Below are 19,537 nucleotides of genomic sequence, written 5' to 3'. Positions count from 1 at the left end.
CCTCTTGTATCTATTAGCAAATCTCCTCTGTCGCACAGAGGGACTGAGGAAGCACTCTGTCTCTGATTACAATCCATGTGACTGTGGGACAACTTGAACATACGGGATCTTATTAGCCATTCCTGGCTCTCTCCAGATCATGTGCTTCAAAGGCACATACAAAAAAAAGTCATTACTTTTCCCTCGTATTTCCTACATTTTCTTCCCTTTTATCCACTTAAAAGCCACTGTCAGACTCCAGGAAACAAACAGTTCAAAAGCCATCTCCTTCCAAAAAGTAATTGGTGTTCTCAAAAAAAAACCAAACAAAAAGGCAGCAGTCTTTCTTGCAGGGCAGACCACATAGTTCTTACTCACTCATGTGCTGCAAGCCAAGGTTGGGCACTCACAGGCATATCCCATCATGTGCTTGGATACACCACTGGCTCTGGAAATCCATTTATCCAGTGGCAATGAGTTCTACAGCTTAATTACACTCTCTGTGAGTAAGTACTGCCTCATATTCATTTCAGCTATGGCTTTACTGTGGTTTCCATCACACCTAGAATGTGTCCCAAACACTTAGAAGTAATAAAAAGTTATAAAGCAGAACTTAGGCTAAAACAATTAAGAAAAAAATAAATCCCTGAACAATTCCCCCACCCACCCATCTTGTACAATGAAATCACGTTTTAACCACTGCACTGTCCCCGAAGCTACACTATACCCATTTTCTTTTAATGTTCCCTAGCAGGGTTACCACCAGCACAGCTCCAGCTGAGCCACCAGCATTTTCAGCAGTGTGTCTTCTAACTGTCCTCAGAATAGCCAGAAGTAAGTAACTGCTGCTTTGAAACAGAATTTACATTAGAAAAAGTCTGTCTCTTATTAGTTAGGCAGAGTACTGGAAGCACCAGCAGCCAGTTGTAAAACTTCATTTGTATCCAGAATTCCAAAGCCATTATTTAATTTGTTTGGAAAAAATGTAACTTGAAAATAAAAAGCCAACAAAATAATTAAATAAAAAGACGTGTTTGTTATTAAAGATCCATAAAAATGCAAGTAGGCTTGAAATCCAAAGGCTCTGAAAATTAACACTGCAAGTACATAAAAAGAAAAGCACACTGAATAGGGCTGGCTGGAAAACAACAATTCCATTTTGCTAAACATTTCAAGGCTTTGAAATTTGTTTTTGTTCCAATATGAAACAAAAATGAGACTTTCTCAAAGTTTTCATGAAATGAGAATGAGAGAAAGAATATTCACTCCCTCTGGACCTGAAAATAATCTTCCCAACAAAGCTGTCTCCAAAATAGATAATGTTTCCATGAAACATTCTGGTTTTGATGAAACAGCATTTTTCAACAGGAAAAAAAGTGTCAGCAGAAATACCATAGCCATTCTAATAGCAAAGCTTATCTAGATCGGATGCTTGTACGAATAAATTATGTTGAGAACTGAACCAATCTAATTATATTTATATAGGTCCCCATGAGAACATTGTATCACTTTCCTTAGAACGATACTCTGTACAATAATCAACGTATTTAAGGTTTTTTCTTGACTAAAGATATTTTTTTTGAGGAACGTAAGAGGAATCACAGAGTAAGCAAAATCTGAGATGTACCATAAGTCACTTTGTTACTTACCTGGGGGAATTTTTCTATAAAGCTGTTGACATTCTTATTCCAAAATGAGAGTGGCTTTGAGATTTGTAAGACTTTTTTTTTTAAGAAACTTTAACTGTGGTTCTCAAACCATATAGACTTAACAGAATTAGGCTCTCATATACTAAAGGGAAGTTTGTGCTTGAAACTTCAAGCCATACTGGGCAGCACTGTAGAAGAACTTAGTGCAGTAAGAAGTTCTGCAATGAAAGGGAGGTGAACTAATGTTTTTAAGTCTCTGAATCTACTGAAGAAGAAGACACTCACATTTTATGAAATATTGCACACAGTAATTCCTTACTCTGCTAAGTACATATTTGTGCATTAGCTTATTTATGCTCATTTTGGAGAATGGTTGGCTCAAGCACAGCTGGATGGCCCAAAAGTGGCAATGAGGACATTTGATTGAACAAAGCCAGGTTCAGTTGTCCCAAAGAATGTTGGTCACACATATAAATAAAAAGGCAGATCACCTTTGCCTGCCACAGCAAGCAATACATTCTTCCATTAATTGTTCTCACCTTCCTCTCGTAGTTCTCTGCAAAATTTTCATTCCAGCTAAGCAGCAGGATTTTCCTTCCCATCTCCTGCAGTACTGCTCAATGTCATCTGTGGAACTCAGGGACTGCAGCCACACTTCACTGAACATGCCATAGGCATCCTGGACAAGGAGGCATAACCTGCAAAACATTCCTCCATTACTCACTGGCATCTGCTCGTACCAAACCAGTGAGCAAGGTTCTGAGAACGATATTACAAACTTCAGGACAGGGCTTATCCTCTGCAGTATCTGCAGAACTCCTATCAAGTAATGTATCAATAAACAAACCCAACATCATTAAAGGTTTTCTCACGTACATTTTCAGGACATAACAGGGCCAAGAAGTAGAGAAGCATGACTGAAACAAAGAGGACAGGGCTTGCACTGGGGATTAGATTAATTAACTGCTAGGCACTGTGGTTTATGTACTTAAAAAGGAAGAAAGTTGAGTTTTTGCCTTACTTGAGGTGAATTCTACAGTGAAGAAAGAACAACAACAGAAACATAAATATGTGTGTGTTTATAAATATAAAAATTCTGCTTAGAAGTAAGCAAAGCAACATATTTCACAGGTAATAATCACCGAGACTGGCAAAGCAAGCATTACATTTTCTGAATTTTTTTTTAAAAGAGTCCTCAGGATGCAAAAAAGAGTGAAACATCATTTTTTTTCTTTGAAGAAGAAAAACCCCAAGCAAAACAACATAAAACTGAAGATTGGTATATTCAGTATTGGGTATGAAGCCCAGAGGAACTATTTTAAGAAGGTAATTAAAGAACCTGCTAAACAAACAAATTGATTAAAATCTATGGAAGTAGGGGCTGTAGGGCTGGGAAGTATTGCTTAACCAACTTGATAGCATTCTGAGAAGATAGTACTGTCATAACAGATAAGGCAAAATCAGTGGATGTCATACATTTAGATAGTCATAAATGCATTTCACAAGATTCTGCACCTGAGATGAGCAGCCACGATAGCATGAGTCATGCAGGGCTGGAGGAAGGAGGCCCCTGTCTACAAGATTGGTTTTAATTGCCTCAGAAAGAGACAGTTAAGCATGGAAACTTTTCAAAGGGAAACAAAAATTACCTTTGAGGGTAGCACACACATCTTTGTTTCCAAATAAAACTCAGGGGTGCACTAGGCAGCAGAATTCAGTTCATTTCAAAGGTACATGCCAAAACTACCCTCCCCAGAGCAGCACCATTGTTCCTAGCAAGTCAACTCCAACTGCTTTTGGAGCACATCCTATAATGTGCATGCACACTGAAAGCATTCAACTGCAGTCACTACATCTTTATAAAACACATTTTAAATTAAATGAACTCCTACACTGAAGAAATTAATGTATTTTCTTCACATGGAAAAATAGGCACATGGAAGAGCACTAATCACACTTTCCTTGTTCATGATGAACTGTCTAACTTTGGCTTAGACCCTCAAGAAGGCTGCATTTGATGTAAGATACAGCCCCAAAGGCTTTCTGACAGCAGCAATTGTGCAAGGACCAGCTAAGAGTCCTCATTTTTCAGATTCTGGTGCTGGTTTTTAAGAGCAGCAAGGGATAGGACTCGATATTTTCCCCATACCTCTAGCTACAAAGGTCCCATACAAACTGAATCATCATCAGAAAAAAACCCCAAAATAAATCAGAAAAACTATGTTTGCCTGCTGCTTTCCATGTTAGGACTTCAGAATCAGTTAAGAACCCCCTTGAGTTTCAACTGATTTGACTGACACTCCCTGTGATATTGTTATGTTTGGAAAACCAGAGCTCATATTCTCTGGACATTTCTGAAAACCAGATTGAGGGGAACCGGAACAACAAAGCAAACCGTTTTGCCTCTGTTAACAAAACGTTGACTGTTAATGGTGAAAAATTAGGCCTCCGTATCTTGGAGCAAGAAGGGCCAACTGAATTTGTGTCTCAAATCAGATCAGTTCAGCAGTCTCTTAACTGATCACTGGAATTTCTCATATCTCTAGTGAGACATAACTGAACACAAGTAAGTCTCAGACTAGCTGGCACCAGGGTTATATTAAGTCCTCTGGGACATGTTAATTGCCCAAATAAAACTAGCTTGGTTGGTGCTGAAGACATCAGTCACTAAAAGAGCATTTTCCAAGTCCTTTTAAGTCAAGCTAAGAGATGGTTTCTGTCAGACATGGGAATCTCAACTCCCTGCATCCCTGGCCACAGATTTCCATTCCTTTGTGGTGGCACATAAATGGCTAGGACAGGAAACTAATCTGACCAAAAAATATTGTAGCCAAATCAGCAGCAGCAGCAGCATCTGAGTTCCTTGAAAATTAACTCTGTAGAAGTAAACTCCTACTTGCATGGAGTACTGTTCTAGGCAAGGATGTATTTTTCCTTGAAGCTCCCACTCCAGCTGCCCAGTGTATGCAGCACATACAGCCATCTCAGGTCATATGATGGGAGAATGGTCATCTTCTGACCATGCTCAATGCAGAGAAGAACTGTGTAATTTGAGGCTTCCATCATTAATGTTCCCATTCACACTGGGAATACGTTCATGATGATTGGCATCACGAAGGACCACAGAGCAGCAGAACCTATTGCATCAGATTCCAAGTACCTTTGCTCTGCCAGGTTCATACACAAGAGCAGACAGACACTATATTTACTGCACTTGCTCTAAGTGTCCAAAAGGTAGTCACAGTTTCTCTACAACATGCATTTAAAATGAAATATATGTATTGCCTCACTTGGAAGTCAGAATTTAATGAATAACCTTCAGATGCCCGATTTCAGACTAAGAGAGAAATATCCCAGATCAACACCATGAAGACAAGTTCACAAACACATTATCCCTGCTTTACCACGCCCTTAAAACACTATAAATGAATGATGACAAAACCTTGAAATACTATAAGTGTTTGAGGGACTACTTATTTTTCCACTTAATGACTATCATGACATCAGCTGTATCCCACAACAGACTCAGCAACGCACTTGGAGAACTACCCTCCTGTTCTTTGGGACTGGTTCTGTTCTTATGGATTTTGTACATGCTGTCAGCATCACTGACAGTAGTTCAGCTGCATTCACAGCCTATTGATTCACGACCTTAACTTCTTTACCAGAACTCTTTTCCCCTTGATTTCACTTTATTCCAAGAGCAGTGCATTTGGATTATTTTCCCATGTTGCAGTGTTGCTCTCACATTACAGCAAATGTTCTCACAAATTAATTTTTAGCTGGCAGTCTAACTGTGATTAAAGCCAACAGCTTGTCCCATTACTTTTTTTCCCCCTTTGAACCTCACTACCACGATGAAAACCCACATCAAAATTATGAGACAAGCTGCAAAGCCAAAATGAGTATCTCCCCCCAGGAATTCAGCATTTGTGTTTTATGCACATCTATAGATTTTCTATTCTATAGAAAATACTTTTTTTTCATAAAATGTGGATTTGTATAGGTTAATCAGGTTAAACATACCTTTACCAATGCCTTGTCAGCATGCATAGTACTGAACTGTTAAAAAAAGACAGGCAACATCTCCAATTCAATCAGTGGTGCTTGTGCAGGGAGGAAATAAGGGCCATCTTTATTTTTGGGACAACAGGATGTAACCCTGTGTAAGACCTCAACTTAAAAGACGGGGTTGGAAACTGAAATCTCTCAAGCAAAACAGCAGAGAATTCACTCCTGGAGAGAGGGGTAGCAGGAAAGCCAGTAGAGGAGCAAATATAGGAGATACAGACTAAGGGAAAGGTGAAGTATGATGCATTGGTAATAACAAAGGGGGCAAAGATAGGGAATGATAAGAAGTGAGGCAGAGTTTGGCTTTTTTTTTTTTTTTTTATGTAATGACACAGTAAGTCTCATGCAAAAGCTTGGGAAGATTTTGTTAATTTGCTAATAGCCAGAAGCAAGGTTGGGGGCTGGAGGAAGATGAGACTGATTACTCTGCATTATTTCTATGATGGTGCTGATCTTTAGGACAAAATGCCTCCCAGTAGAAATCTGGAGAGGATTACAGGATTAATGCCATGCCCTTCTCCCAGTTAGTCACTCTTCATGGGTAAAGGGTAAGTCCTTCTTTTACTAATACGTTTTTATGCATGAAAAATCATCTCTCTCCATATTGCTGCCTTTTATCAAGCAGCTGACTTTCTGGAGAGGTAAGGGCAATGAAAACCTTCTCCATTTTTGGTCACCTCCAGCCTCCTCAGCAGCTAGCAGCAAAGAATAAGAAAAGGAAGATCTGCCTGCAGAGATGAGCGCACAGGGAGGCCAGAACAGACTGATTACACAGACACTGCCTTTACTGAGTCTTGTGAAAACAAACAGCAGAAATTTGTCATGAGCAGATCTTAACCAACAAGTAATTGTTTTAGCCTTGGGTCGGAGGACAACTGTGTGGCCCAGGGCAGCTCTTCTCCATGCACAGCTAAGCTGTGCAGTACAGCATGAGAAGGACAGCCAGGCAAACCCCCCCACCTTTGCAGCACTCTGCACAGACCTCATTAGTTGCTCTTTCTTTGGAAGGGAGAAAAACGAGGGAATGGGAAAATGCCTGAAAACTAATTGACTTGTATTAGCTCTGATATTTGCTCATTCTTTATCTTAACCATCCATGAGACAGCTGCTGCTGCTTTGTTTGTCAGGAGGACTTCTTATCTCTGTGAGGCGCGGTCCTAGCAGAGGCATAAAGCACACGTACATAAACACACACAAACAAAACCCCCTCTCCTTTCATCACCAGAGGCACAACACTACCTACACAGCTCCAATCCAGCAACTTGTCTGGTCAAGTCTCAAGGTGGAGCTGATTAACTCCTGCTAATATGGCTCGGATTCAAATTGTAACCTGCAGGACACCACCCTACTCGGATTTAATTTATCCCTATCTTATGAACTCCTTGCATTCACTATACCCATATAGTAACCGAAAAATCAAAGCTCAGGGCACAGGGACAACTGTCCATCTTCCCCCTTGCAACACTAGCAGGATTTCTTTATTAAAAGCACCATATTCACCAGGTCATACATTCCTTCATGCTCCCTTTTGAAAAGAAGGTACCCACTGTAGCCTTCTTTGGGGAGACACAAGATTGAGAGTTTTCTGCTTAAAATCCATACCATTTGCTGTCAATAAATAGTGAGTGAGGCTCTACAGAACACAGCTATGGATTGAATGCTACGAATACAAATTAATGATGATGGTAACTACCTCCTTCTCTGCACAGATTGCAGAGGCACACAGGTACACAGGAAAACACAAGCACCGCTGTTTCCAGTTTATAAGGGGAATGTCAAGCTGGAAGAAGAATCCTGGTCCAAGTACAGACGTTTCTAGCACCCAGCCTGGTGCTCTGGTTTGAAGCACTGAGATGAACAAAACAGTGATAATTTGCTTTGAAAACTGTAGGTTTAAAATTACTGAAAAGTACAGTTTGCGATCATGTATGTTTTTATTTGGCAACCATGGAAGGGCCCAGAAGGAAAGAAAGAAGAAGGCAATTCTGGAGCGCTGGACCTGGCAGAAGTATTAGTGGAAACTGCTCATGTGATAGGAGTATCACCAGGGAAATGACCTAGTCTTATCTCAGCATCTCAAATAGAAAATATGTAGCAGAGGCCCCTCTGGTCTCCGGAAAGGAAACTTTTATTTTTGCAGATATCTCCTTACAGAGGATTTCTGTAACATACTTGCAAGAAACTCACTACAGTAACTATACCAAGTCACTCATTTTGGATTTTCCCTGCTTTTCATTACCATTTTTATACATATCTTACAAAATGGAGTGAGAGTGGTTATAAAATAACTGTTGCTTATTTTTATTCACTTCCTTGAATCATCACGTAGTTCAATACAAACTGGAAAATCAAATACCACTTCCACAAGGTCTTTCATGATTCCCTGTCTGATGATTGCTTTTTCCATTTCTTCATTCATGTTAATCCTTCCACCTACTATTTTCTGCCTGTGGCCTGAAGAAGCAGCACTTCTGTGGGAAACAGCTTTTGTGCGTAGGAAGAGACCTGCACGAGCCAAGCATGTCAGCAGAGCAACCTTTTAAATGCACAATGCGGGTGTAGAGAACAGGGCTGCACAGCACTGCAACCATTCCCACTCAAAACATGGAACACCACCTGCCTGGTGGGAGCTCCATACAACTTGTCAGGAATTGGTGTAGCACGAAAGCCAGCTTTTTGTACTTGCCACAGCAAGCACGGCTTCACATGTGACAATTATTTCTGCAAAAACCATTTCTTCTATGAAGTTTTCACGTGACACCAAATGAACTTTTTAAACTCCCCATCTGATGCTGTCTCTAAGTGCACTTTTGAATGAAACTGCTGATGTGTGTTTTATTTGTACTTGGAATTTCTCTAAAAGTAAACAAAACATTCAAAACCATAAAAAGACATTCCTGACATCCACTCAAACACAATATGGAGCCTAAGCTGTAATTTCAAACTGTTACAGAGTTGCATTTGAAAAATATTTCCAGTATCGTGGATAGCTTCACTTATGTCAGATTCAAAAATGAATACTGAAGTTGTTCTACACTCATAGCTTAAATCCAAAGTAACTATGCCAGGTAACGCAATTTTTATAGTGATAGCTGGTTTGGAAGACACAGAGAGTTAACAAAAAATAACTTCCTAAGTATTGCCTAAAAGTTTGTATAAAGGCTAGGCCACAACGGAGCAGTAAGGCCTTCCTCCCTCCAGATCCCCTGTGTATCTCAATGCTGCATGGGACATAATTTATGGTCCTTCTGCTAAGACCTATTCCATAAAACTAGTTTTGAGTGGTAACAAAAAAGCAAGCACATCAGATCACTCCAGCCTGTTTCACTCACTGTGCTGTTAATTGTAGCTGGTAAGAGAAATAATGATGCACACACTCCTCAGGTTCCTCAGTGTGCCATTACTTCAGCATGGAATCCCATCACAATCCCTTGGTTATTTCAGTATACAAATCAGAGCAAATATTATTTTCCTGCATGTCATGATTTACTAATCCAGAGAAAAAATGTGTATTTAAAAAATTTACAGGCTCAGTTGAAAACTGCAAGTCTTTCTTATGGATGATGTCCAATAGAAAAATCATGTTCCAAATATAACATGTAATTACCACCCAGTCATTTCACGTACTTATCTATGAATCTGAGGAGGGGTTCTTTGTTTATTTTTTTAATCTCAAGACTTTGTAATTATTGTTTTGGCATCCAAGAATTCCAACAGTTAGTGGGGTGCTGCCAAAAAGATCTTTTCTTGCAAGGTGCTCAGCACCCTCCTTTCCAAGAAAATCAGCATTCAGTTGCTGGTTCTGGCAGTGTTTCACATCATCCTCACTGCGCTATGTTTCCTCCACGCCTCAGTTCCTTATACGTAAAAATCAGAATAAAAGTCCTGTCTTCAAAGGGTGATCTGAAAGCAATAGCTGAATAACACGATTGTATCTGGGAGGGCTGGTCCACAAAGCCTATTATGTGTGCTAGATCCCATTTGAGTTAGGGGAGGAGGCTATTTATATGTATGTGTATATCCAGAGAGAAAGGGCTTCCTTGCAGTATCGACTCATTTCTTTCACACTACAGGACTTAGAGAACTCTCAACTTGCCCTGCAAAACCCACAGTGAGGGCTTTACAGCATCTGGAATGAAGCAAGAACACTGTAGCAGCTGGACTGGGGTCCCTTATCTTTCAAGACTGTATTGTTTGTGGATTCACCAGATTTATTTCTGAACCACAGAGAACCATGACTGGGATCCTGGAAAAATTTATTTTAAAAACAAAAAATCAACATGCAGTGAGTATTAAAAAAAACCCTGCCCATTTCAGCAGGCACAGATCATCCTAAATCGCATTCTTGGTAGTATAGCCCTGCTCATGCACTTCCTATGGCATGTGAAAGGTAAATGAAATGTAGCAACACAGCTACACAGCTGTGGCTGTATTCAAAAAAACACTCTGCTGTGTCAGTGCCACATCATCCCACTGAACTAGCAGAAAAGTATAACATTCATCAAAAATCAAGGGCAGAGCAAAGAGCCAAGAAGAAAAGCAGAAGTGCAATCCTGCCGGGGCTGCTTCCCCAGCAGAAAGGCGATTTTCCACTTTCTCGCAGGGCCCGCTGGTTGTGTTTTTCACTCATGCTGTTTTCCTTCACTCCGTGTTAGTGGCTGCCTGTCCTAGGTGTGTTTCCAAATGAGGGAGAGGGAGCGTGTTTGTGTGTGCACGCCGTGTGTTTACAAGAGTTATGGTAGCAGTTCTCAGCAGTCCACTGAGAGTTCTAGGAAACAGCCCCTGTTATTTTATTCTCAGTCAATGTCAGCTCATGTCAGGCAGTAAAGATCACACAGGACAGCCCTCTCCATCTCGCAGTCCTGGCCGGAGGCCTCAATGGGAGAGGGAAAGGGATCGAGCTGTGAGTGGGCGGAGAGCCTTCCCAGCACTCTACCAACCACTGCAGGAGGAATTATGATAAACACCACTCTGGAAACCAGATACAACAGTACATTGTGTTCTTCTTCGGAAAAACACCCTACTTCTGCTCACTTAAAGTAAACAGTTAATCCTGTTTATCTTTTTTCTTTTTCTTTCTTGATGAGTTGTTAACAGAACAATCTCTTCTGCAAAGCAAATAAGAGATCTTTCCCTTAAATTCATAAGATTTTTTCTTTCCTCAAGGAAAAAAAAAAAGGCAGTTTGATATGTAAACTTTCTACTATCAGCAAACAGTGTGGAATAACAATCTTTCTTGGCTTAAACTGACTTAACAAAGTGATGCCAAAACTGAATGAAACCTTTCCCTCACTTACATATTTTAACTTGGAAAACTGAAGTCCCAAACAGAACATTCTATTCAGCCCTTTTAACTACTCTGTTTCTGAAAAGAACAAGCAAAACTGGTAAAATTTAAAAAATCAGGATATTTGTTGTCCTTGCCCCTGGAGCACAGGGTGCCTGAGGAGTAGAGATCAGCTACTGAGCAGGGGGGTGGCTGGTCTCAGGTTTTCTCTCAGAGGTGAAAAGAAAGGAGTCAGACTAATTGACTGCAACTAAGGTAACAAACTGTTATCCTCCTTTTCAAAATATATGCTTACTGTGCAAATTCATGGTGTCCCTGACTTTCAACAATGAGGGTGATTAATCAGAAAAGCAGATGGAATTTATTATGTTGTTTTGCTGGAGTCACCACAGTCTACCTATTAACTACTTATTGGGGACTCCAACAGAGTCCACTGAAAGCTACAAGCTTTCCCAAAGGGAATTCTAATTTTTAGCACTCAGGAGTTTAAATAGTTCTGAAAGTCAACAACGAAAGTGTGCTTAACATTGCTGGTCAGTAAAGTTTGTTGATTTAGCTATTTATAATCAAAAAAATACATGATTTGAAAAACTGTAAGAGGAGAAGAAAAATATTTCCCTGTTTTATTTCTACTCATTTTCAAGCTCTGAGATCCTGGGTTTTCTGTGCAACTGATGTCATGAAGTGCAAAAACGTAAATTAATGCGAATGAAAGTCGGATTTTCAGATTTTTTTAAAAAATACTTTACATGCAAAATTTTTATATTTTTCCTGTTTGGTTTTTTTCCCCCCCTTGAGATCTTAATTTAGTTTGCATTTATTTTTAAAACTTTTGTAGCAGTTGCTGAATTTACACTGCTCCGGTGAGCTCTAATGTGACAGAGCAGGACAAAGGAGAGCTATTTCCCACGACAGAAGGGAGGCAGGCTCGAGAGGCAGCTATCAGTGGCTGCGGCCAGAACCCCAGAGGAGCAGCCTCAGGACTATTCTCCCAACCCACCGCTTAGCCCACCATGGCCCCCAGCCAAGACTGGAAGAGCCTGTATGCCTCCAGGGAAGACTGGAAGAGCCAGTATTGGTAGGACAGGACTGCTGCTGAACATTTCATCTTGCTCTAGGTGCATCCTGTCATTTAACCCCCACCCTCCCAGTGCTGCACCTGCAGAAGAAAAGCACGGATGCCCCTTCATGATTGTGGGTTTGGCCTGCCAAATTTGTCCCCAAATTGATGTACAGCCCACAGCCCTCTCTATGAAGGATCCAACTTGCACCAAGGTGCTGCAGCTCTGAGCAGGGCGGATACTGGCTGCAGGACTGCAGGGAAGAAGCAACAGACCTTGGTAAAACCTCTCTCTTGTGAAGCCAGAAAAGAATGTGGTGGTCCTACTGTCTCCACTTGCTGGGAGACTCTTGAGCATAGGAGAAGAAAGCAATAAACCTAAATCATTCAGCATGCAGTTGTAATCCACATACAAAAAAGACCCTCTTGTTTGAGCCCGGGGCGGCTGGCCACCATCACACCCTCCTTCAGGAGGGAATGGATCAGCCGAGAGGAATGCGGATGAGAGGCGAATCAACTGGAGATCATTAGGAGATGACGCAACAGCAGGAAGAAAATCGGGAAGGTGAAGGAGACAAAGATGAGGAGGAAACGTTCTCTGGTATCACCTCTTTTCCACTTCCTTTCTTACACCTTGCTGCTCTCCATATCTCTTTTAGTTAGAGATTAGAGGGGGAAATGCCAGTCTGTGGCAACACCACTATTATCCCATGGATGACCTACAAGCATTACTGAAGGAGCACTTTCCCCAGATACAGTGGGATTTTTAATATAAGAAATTATGAACACAACAAGCCCTGCTGAAAGAGAGGTGCAGACAGCAGCAGTTTTTCCAACTTGAAAATGAAAAATAAAGTTTATTTGCCATTTTAAGCTTTTTTTTTGAGCTTTGCAAAATGAGAAATCCCATTTTCAGTCATAGGTCAAGTAAAGCTTTATAAATTACTTCTAAATAAGCAGTAGGTTTGGGCCATTATCAAATTAACACCTTTCCTTTGATTTCAATGAGCTGTATTTCATGCTGTATAGTAGGCAGAGAAAATACCTGGGCAGCATCAGTTACATTCCTTCATCTTGATTTCATTCAATCATTCATGCAAATTCCATGCTTCTCTTTTAAACCATCTAAACAGAACACCAATCAGGGATCAAACACTGAAGCAATTTTATTAACACCACACTTAAATTTTCTTATAATTTCAAGGAATCATTTTTGGCAGGATCAGAGCTTGGAATACAGCACACAGTACACAAAAAAAAAATCTTAAATTTGCCATATTATCTCCTTTTTGTTTGGGGTTTTTTTCTTTGTTTGTTTTTTGGTGGCATTTAATTGGGTAATCTTAAAACAGGCACAGAGAACTTCTCACTTCTTTCAGCACTTTGGTTATTTTCAGATGTGTAAGATTTCAAATATTATGTGGGCTAGCAGGAAGTGCTCCAAAATAAAAAGTCTCTGCTAGAGCATCTTAATCTCAATCACCCTGTACAGATGACAGTCTATATTTTATATCTCATGCATGTGGAATACTATTTAATTGTAATGACATAATCAGTAATTACACTGGATTTGATATAATACCCTGATCAAATACTGAGAAACTTCGTGCATGGTATATTTGATTCCATTTTCCCTTCCCGATACAAAGAAAATGGTCCTGCAAATAAGAACCTGTTCAAATATCAGTACAGCATAGTTTGTTCTCATCATTTATATTCCAAAGTAAAGAAGAAAACAGGACCAAATGTAATCAAAACTACAGGAAGAGTTTAGAGACACAAAAGATAATAAAGTAAATTAGAACTGGATTAGGGCTTAGTAAACCTATCTATTCATGCCAAAAGAGGTGATTTAATATTCTGTGGTTAAGATTCTGGGTTTGTGTCTTATCCAAAAGAATATCAACAATAACACATTGTTCTCCTACCACGATTCTGGTGGTGTTACAGCCTCTGATGTGATTCAGCAAAGACTTGAAGGGACAGACACTGCTAAACATTTGGATTTTCCTGAGCTGTCACCCATTGCAGGCCAGCAGGAGATACAACATCCCAGCCAAGATAACAAGATAACTTCTGTCCTTTAAAACATGCAGTTTCCTGCTGATACTATTCTATATTGTCACATTTGCTGTCTTGTCCTCTTTTTCCTGTCACACATTACTGCTCTAATTAAGTCTTCAGGGTAGTGCACTGAGGAAACATCAGGACAGGGACTTCTCTGTGCTGGCAGAGCACCTGAGATCAGGGTATACGCCCTGATCTTCACTGGAGCATCAGTGTAACAAAAGCAGATCAAAGCTTTGCTGTAGCCGTCTAATCATCGGTAGCTGCTGCTTACCCTTCTTAGCCACAGGCAATAGGGCTGGTATTTGTATTTTCTGTCAGCAACTTAGCAGCTGCATTTTTCCCTTTCAGGCTCTCCACTTGAGTAGGATCTCTTTGCGCAGAAGGGCGTCAAATCGGGCTGGGAGGCTGCTCCTCCAGCCCAGCTTCACCGTCATCCCCAGAGCAAAGAATTCAGAGCACATCAGAGGGAGGTCTGAACGTTGCTTTAAGGGGGTTCCTTCCTACTGGACATGTGATTATAGGACGCGGAGAGACACCAGCATATGAAAATGACAAAATTTAAATAAATATAGGCTGTATTTTCATGCACTGCTTGTTGTCATGGGACACGCTGTCCATGGTGTTCTCTCTCTCCACTGCCAGGTAATGTCAGAAACCTGTGGTTTTGGATCACTGTGACACTATGTAACTCATGTACTCCTAAGGTGAAGCATAAAAAAACCCTAAATTTAAATATCAAAATACGCTAAAACAAAACTGACAAACAATATTCAAACAATATTCTCAATGCCTACATTTTTAAAAAATGTGATTTCTGATCACCCACTTTTGAAACATGTTTCCTAAATTCCACTGCTGCAAGAAGTGTGACAATATCAATAAGAGAAGAACACAACAAATGAAAACATAGCAAGTGAAGCCCACTTGGATCAATTTAAGCATTTTGTTTTACCAATTTAAAAAAAAACTAGGTTAAAAAAACCTAACCAAAGTGGAATTTCTAAACAAGTGGTTTCAGAGTAGGAAAATGGCATTGTTTCAAAACTTAGCATTTCAGCAATTCCACAACTTTTCATTTGCTTGTACAAGCTTTTCATAAGAAGTTTCCATTATTTTACAAGTTGATCTGACAGAAAATTATTTCTTTGAAAAATTCCCAACCATTTTTCCTAGAAATATTTTTCAAACCTCTAATGCAGTAACTATTCATTAACTTTCAAGGCTTTGTTTTAACAAAACGTATTTATTCAGCACAACAAAGAATAACTATCCAGTATGCCTGTGAGTAGAAGTAATGCTGTACAGTGAGAGACAGAAACGCAATATAAAGATTTATTCCCCCTCCTTCTCTAACAACAGCTGTAGAAATACATTTGAACATATGTGCTGGATTTGGCTCTGGTAAAGTTAATTTTCTTCAGAGTAGCTGGTACGGGTCTGTGGTTTGGGTTTGTGCTGGAAACAGTGTTGATAACACAGGGATGTTTTAGGTATTTAGCCTGCAGAGAGTCAAGGCCTTTTCTGCTCCTCACCCCACCCCACCACTGAGGAGGCTGGGGGTACGTAAGGATCTGGGAGGGGACACAGCTGGGATAGATGACCCCAGCTGACCAAAGGAATATCCCAGACTAGATGGCATCGTGCTAAGAAGGAGAAAGAGGGGAGAACATTCAGAATGATGGCATTTGTCTTCCCAAGTCACCATTACTCATGATGGAGCCCAGTGTTCCTGGTGATTGCTGAACACCGGCTTGCCCATGGGAAGAGGTGAATGTATTCCCAGTTTTCCTTTGCTTGCATGAGCAACTTTTGCTTTACCTGCTAAAGTGTTTTCTCTCAAACCATGAGTTTTCTCATTTTCACTCTTTGGATCCTCTCCCCCATCCCACTGTGGAGGGATTGAGTGAATGGCTGTTGGGGCTTAGCTGCCATCTGGGGTTAAACCCTGACAACACGTCACTTTTCTTTTAAGCAGAAGAAAAACTGTAGGAAAAGCTGTAAAAAAACCCTCCAAACCTTTGAGCGTAAATTTTAAGTTTTGGAACTTACACAAAATAAAAGTGAATTTCTGAGTTTACATCTCTTCCTGATTGTTAAAAATAGCCTATTAAAGCTTAGGAAAAGTAGAAACCTAGTGGGGAAAAAAGGTAATCTTTAACTTTAGAAAGAAAACCCAAAAAAGCCTGGGTCCTTTACAGAAAAACCAAGAGGTTGAGACTGCTGGTGTCATTTCTGGAGATTCAGTATGGCTATACCTGTCCTCCTGGGGGCTACTAGGGTGGGGTTCAGGCCCTGATCCTGAACAAGGTAACATGAGAACAGCCTTCTGCCTTTATATGCACCTGAAACAAAGGTACTGGGCTGGGTGTGGGAGCAGCAACCTGCCTGGACACCACTGGGTATTTGAAGGAAGTCAGTGGAGAAGCCCAGTAAGGAGACTGAACTTCACTAAGAAAAGGGGCTTATTCCAACCTCCTCCACTACCTTATCTTACCTGGACTGCGCTAGGCTTGAGGCAGTGCTGACTCCCAACAGCAACTGCAGGATCTGATCTGGATTTTACAGTGTGACTGCACCTATGGTTTCCAAAAGTGGTAAATATGCATTCCCAGTGAAAAGAGGGAGAAACACTCATGAGAATTTTCTTGGAGAAAAGAGAACTACAACCTGTACCTGACCTGATTTGAATATATCATTATCACTAATTTTAATTTCAAAATTGCAACAGACACGAGCCATATTTCACTGGTCTTTTTAAGCTGGTTAATAGGCTCCCTTAATGGCAGTACCATGAAATACAAAATGTTCCACACACAGAATTAGATTTCGTATTTTTAAAAATTTGTTTGGAAGTTTAATTCACCACAAACATTCCTTTCTTGACCAAAAAGTTATTTATCTACAGCACACACAAAAATTTATGTTCTTGTAGGACAAAAAAATGTGGTATCATCTGATTTGGGATGAAACACCGAAAGCACATTTAATTTCATCCTACAGTGGTTTAATTTGAATTCATAATTCTGTCTTTTCCCATTCACTTCCCCCTTCTCCCCAGTCTACTATACTACATGTGCTTTACACTACTGCATATACTGACCTTTTTATACTTACTGAATCCAAATTTCAATATGAGGTATCACTGAAAGGTTTCCAATATTCCTCATTTTTTCATTCCACACATGGACACTAGTATTAATCCTACAGCTGGTGTGTTAATGCATTACAACATTTATATAAACAGTGTATTCTTAGTATATTTTATATTACAATTTTGAATTATTATTGAATTAAGTGGTAGGAGCTGGGACCAATCAACTTTGTAAATACAGCTATGTGAACAACATTCAATTGATGAAGTGGCAAGAATCTTTTGTAGAAGTCAGTTATAGTTCCTTAGCAGGCAATACTGTTTTCTAGCTAAAAAAGAGCAGTTAACGAAAGATTATGGTAAGCAGAGTAGGAAAAGAAAATGAACAGAAGTTCTCTTTGTTTTACATGCACAAGTCAACAACAGAGGAACAGAAATCTTAAGGCATGGCTGCAGATTCATCTTGCGAACTCCAGGTAACTTCTCTAGCGTCAGCGCTTATAAACCTTAGTAAGAAAGCAAGCAGCCACCAGGTGCCAGAGGGAAACACTGAAATTATTCCAAAATGAGGTCATAGGAACAACTCATCATTTCCAAACAACTACTGCAACAACTAGATAGAGGGTGCTGGTGCTGGTCTGGAAGGACACCTCTTGGGAAAATCACCGTGCTCACCACCTGTATTTTTGCCTACCTGAAGAACAACAGAGACAATTAATCTACTTCAACACCACCTACAAGGTGTTATTTATTCAGGTTTAGAAACACACAAATGGAAACTACTGTTATAACTGCTATATTATGATAATTACCACAACAATCCTCTTCTTCTACTGACTCAGTTTATTAAAGCTGCCAGAAAAGATTGCCTAACCGTGACCACTGCTTAGGAGTTAAGACGCGGTTCAAACTTTGGGTATTTGCAGTTGCAGAATGGGTTGCACCATTTCAGAGCACAGTGGGTGAAATGGAATAAGGGGGGGGGAACGCATCCTTTGGATAGTAAACGCTTCCTAGTTTTCTACCTGCAGGTTGATTTGAGTAGCATTAAACGGAAAAACAATTAAATCATCAATATTTTCAAAATAACTTATCTGAAGCCTACACTGGGCAGAAATAAAATACCAGGTATTTAAACAACACACAAAAATGGCTTGGAATCTTATCACAGCTGCACACAAAGTGATGCTCCCAGAAAGCAAGAATATTATCTTTCACACTGCAGCAGCATTTTCACATACAGTAAGAAACTTCCACACAAGCTTTGCACTTCAACAGGTTTCAGTTAGAAGTTTTCTTGAAATACAGCCCTGTCAAAAGGAGAAGCCAAGGAATGCTCTTCCTCTGTCTTTCCAAGTCCTTCCCAACACCTCTGTTTAATCCAATCAAATTACAGGGATCTGTGATAAGGTCAGTTTGCAGTACGGGGTAAGACACAGAAGAATGCCATGTGAAAAGAAAGAACAACATCTACTATCTTTGACGACCTAAGGATGTATTAATCTAAGTAAAACTGCTCAAAGAAAACAGAAATCAGACTTTGCAATGCTCAGGGTCAGAATACTTGGTCTGCTTAGAAACAGACAAAATGACCCTCCATGTTCTACTTGCTTTGTATAAGACTGTTGTATTAAAAGACTGAAATTAACATAGGCAATCTCAGGACACAGGAAACTTTTTACATTGTTTTCAAATTTCTAGTTGAGCAATGAAAGAAATATTAACATCTCCACCTACACTTCCCCACAAACTAAACTTCTTAATGACCAAATTCAGCTAAGAAAATATCCATCTTCTCATGGCATGCACTTGAGTGCTCTGTAGATTTCAAAATCATTTTTGTCTTCTGTGACTTGAAATTATGTCCACTGAAGGATTTTTCTGTAAAATCATAAAATTCTGTGTTTTTCATGACGTACAAGAACAGCGAAGTTTTAAACTAAACATTTTTCCTTGTGCAATTGTAGATGCATATACACATCCATGGAGAAAAAAAAAAAGTATATATACATATTGCACTTTCAGACTTGAAATCACTGTTTGCCAGGTGGTATCAACAACGCAGTTAGCATCCACAAACAAAATTCCAAACAAAATTTCATGTCAGGAAGTAGAGAAACCAGATGAAGATCTCTCTGCCCTACACCACTGATTCCACAGTTTTAAGCTGTCCCCTCTCCTCTCTCATAACTGTGATGGCAAAAACAGGTTGAGGCAGCACAAGAAATCAGATCAGGGAATTGATCTGCTTAACAAACAAGTCTCAGACACAAAAATAAAGTTATTTACCTGAAGTACTACATCCAGCTCTGGAGTTTTCAGCACAGGAA

General features: G+C 39.9%; 1 protein-coding gene across 3 annotated transcripts in view; it reads right to left on the bottom strand.

Moving 5' to 3' along the window:
- The window catches only part of SPIDR (scaffold protein involved in DNA repair), a 195,776-nt gene that overhangs the window by 25,172 nt on the left and 151,067 nt on the right, over window positions 1-19,537 (bottom strand). For 2 of the 3 annotated variants that reach the window (XM_032124810.1, XM_032124828.1), the window contains one exon: window positions 2,168-2,326. The exons of the other annotated variant lie outside the window; for it this stretch is intronic. In XM_032124810.1, coding sequence (XP_031980701.1) covers window positions 2,168-2,326 — 159 coding nt within the window. The remainder of the gene's footprint in view (window positions 1-2,167; window positions 2,327-19,537) is intronic. 3 annotated transcript variants of the gene reach the window in all.

This window comes from Corvus moneduloides, chromosome 1 (assembly GCF_009650955.1).
Source record: "Corvus moneduloides isolate bCorMon1 chromosome 1, bCorMon1.pri, whole genome shotgun sequence".
Taxonomy (NCBI): domain Eukaryota; kingdom Metazoa; phylum Chordata; class Aves; order Passeriformes; family Corvidae; genus Corvus; species Corvus moneduloides.
Note: the sequence above shows the minus strand (reverse complement) of the source record. Positions and strands in the feature narration are given on the sequence as shown.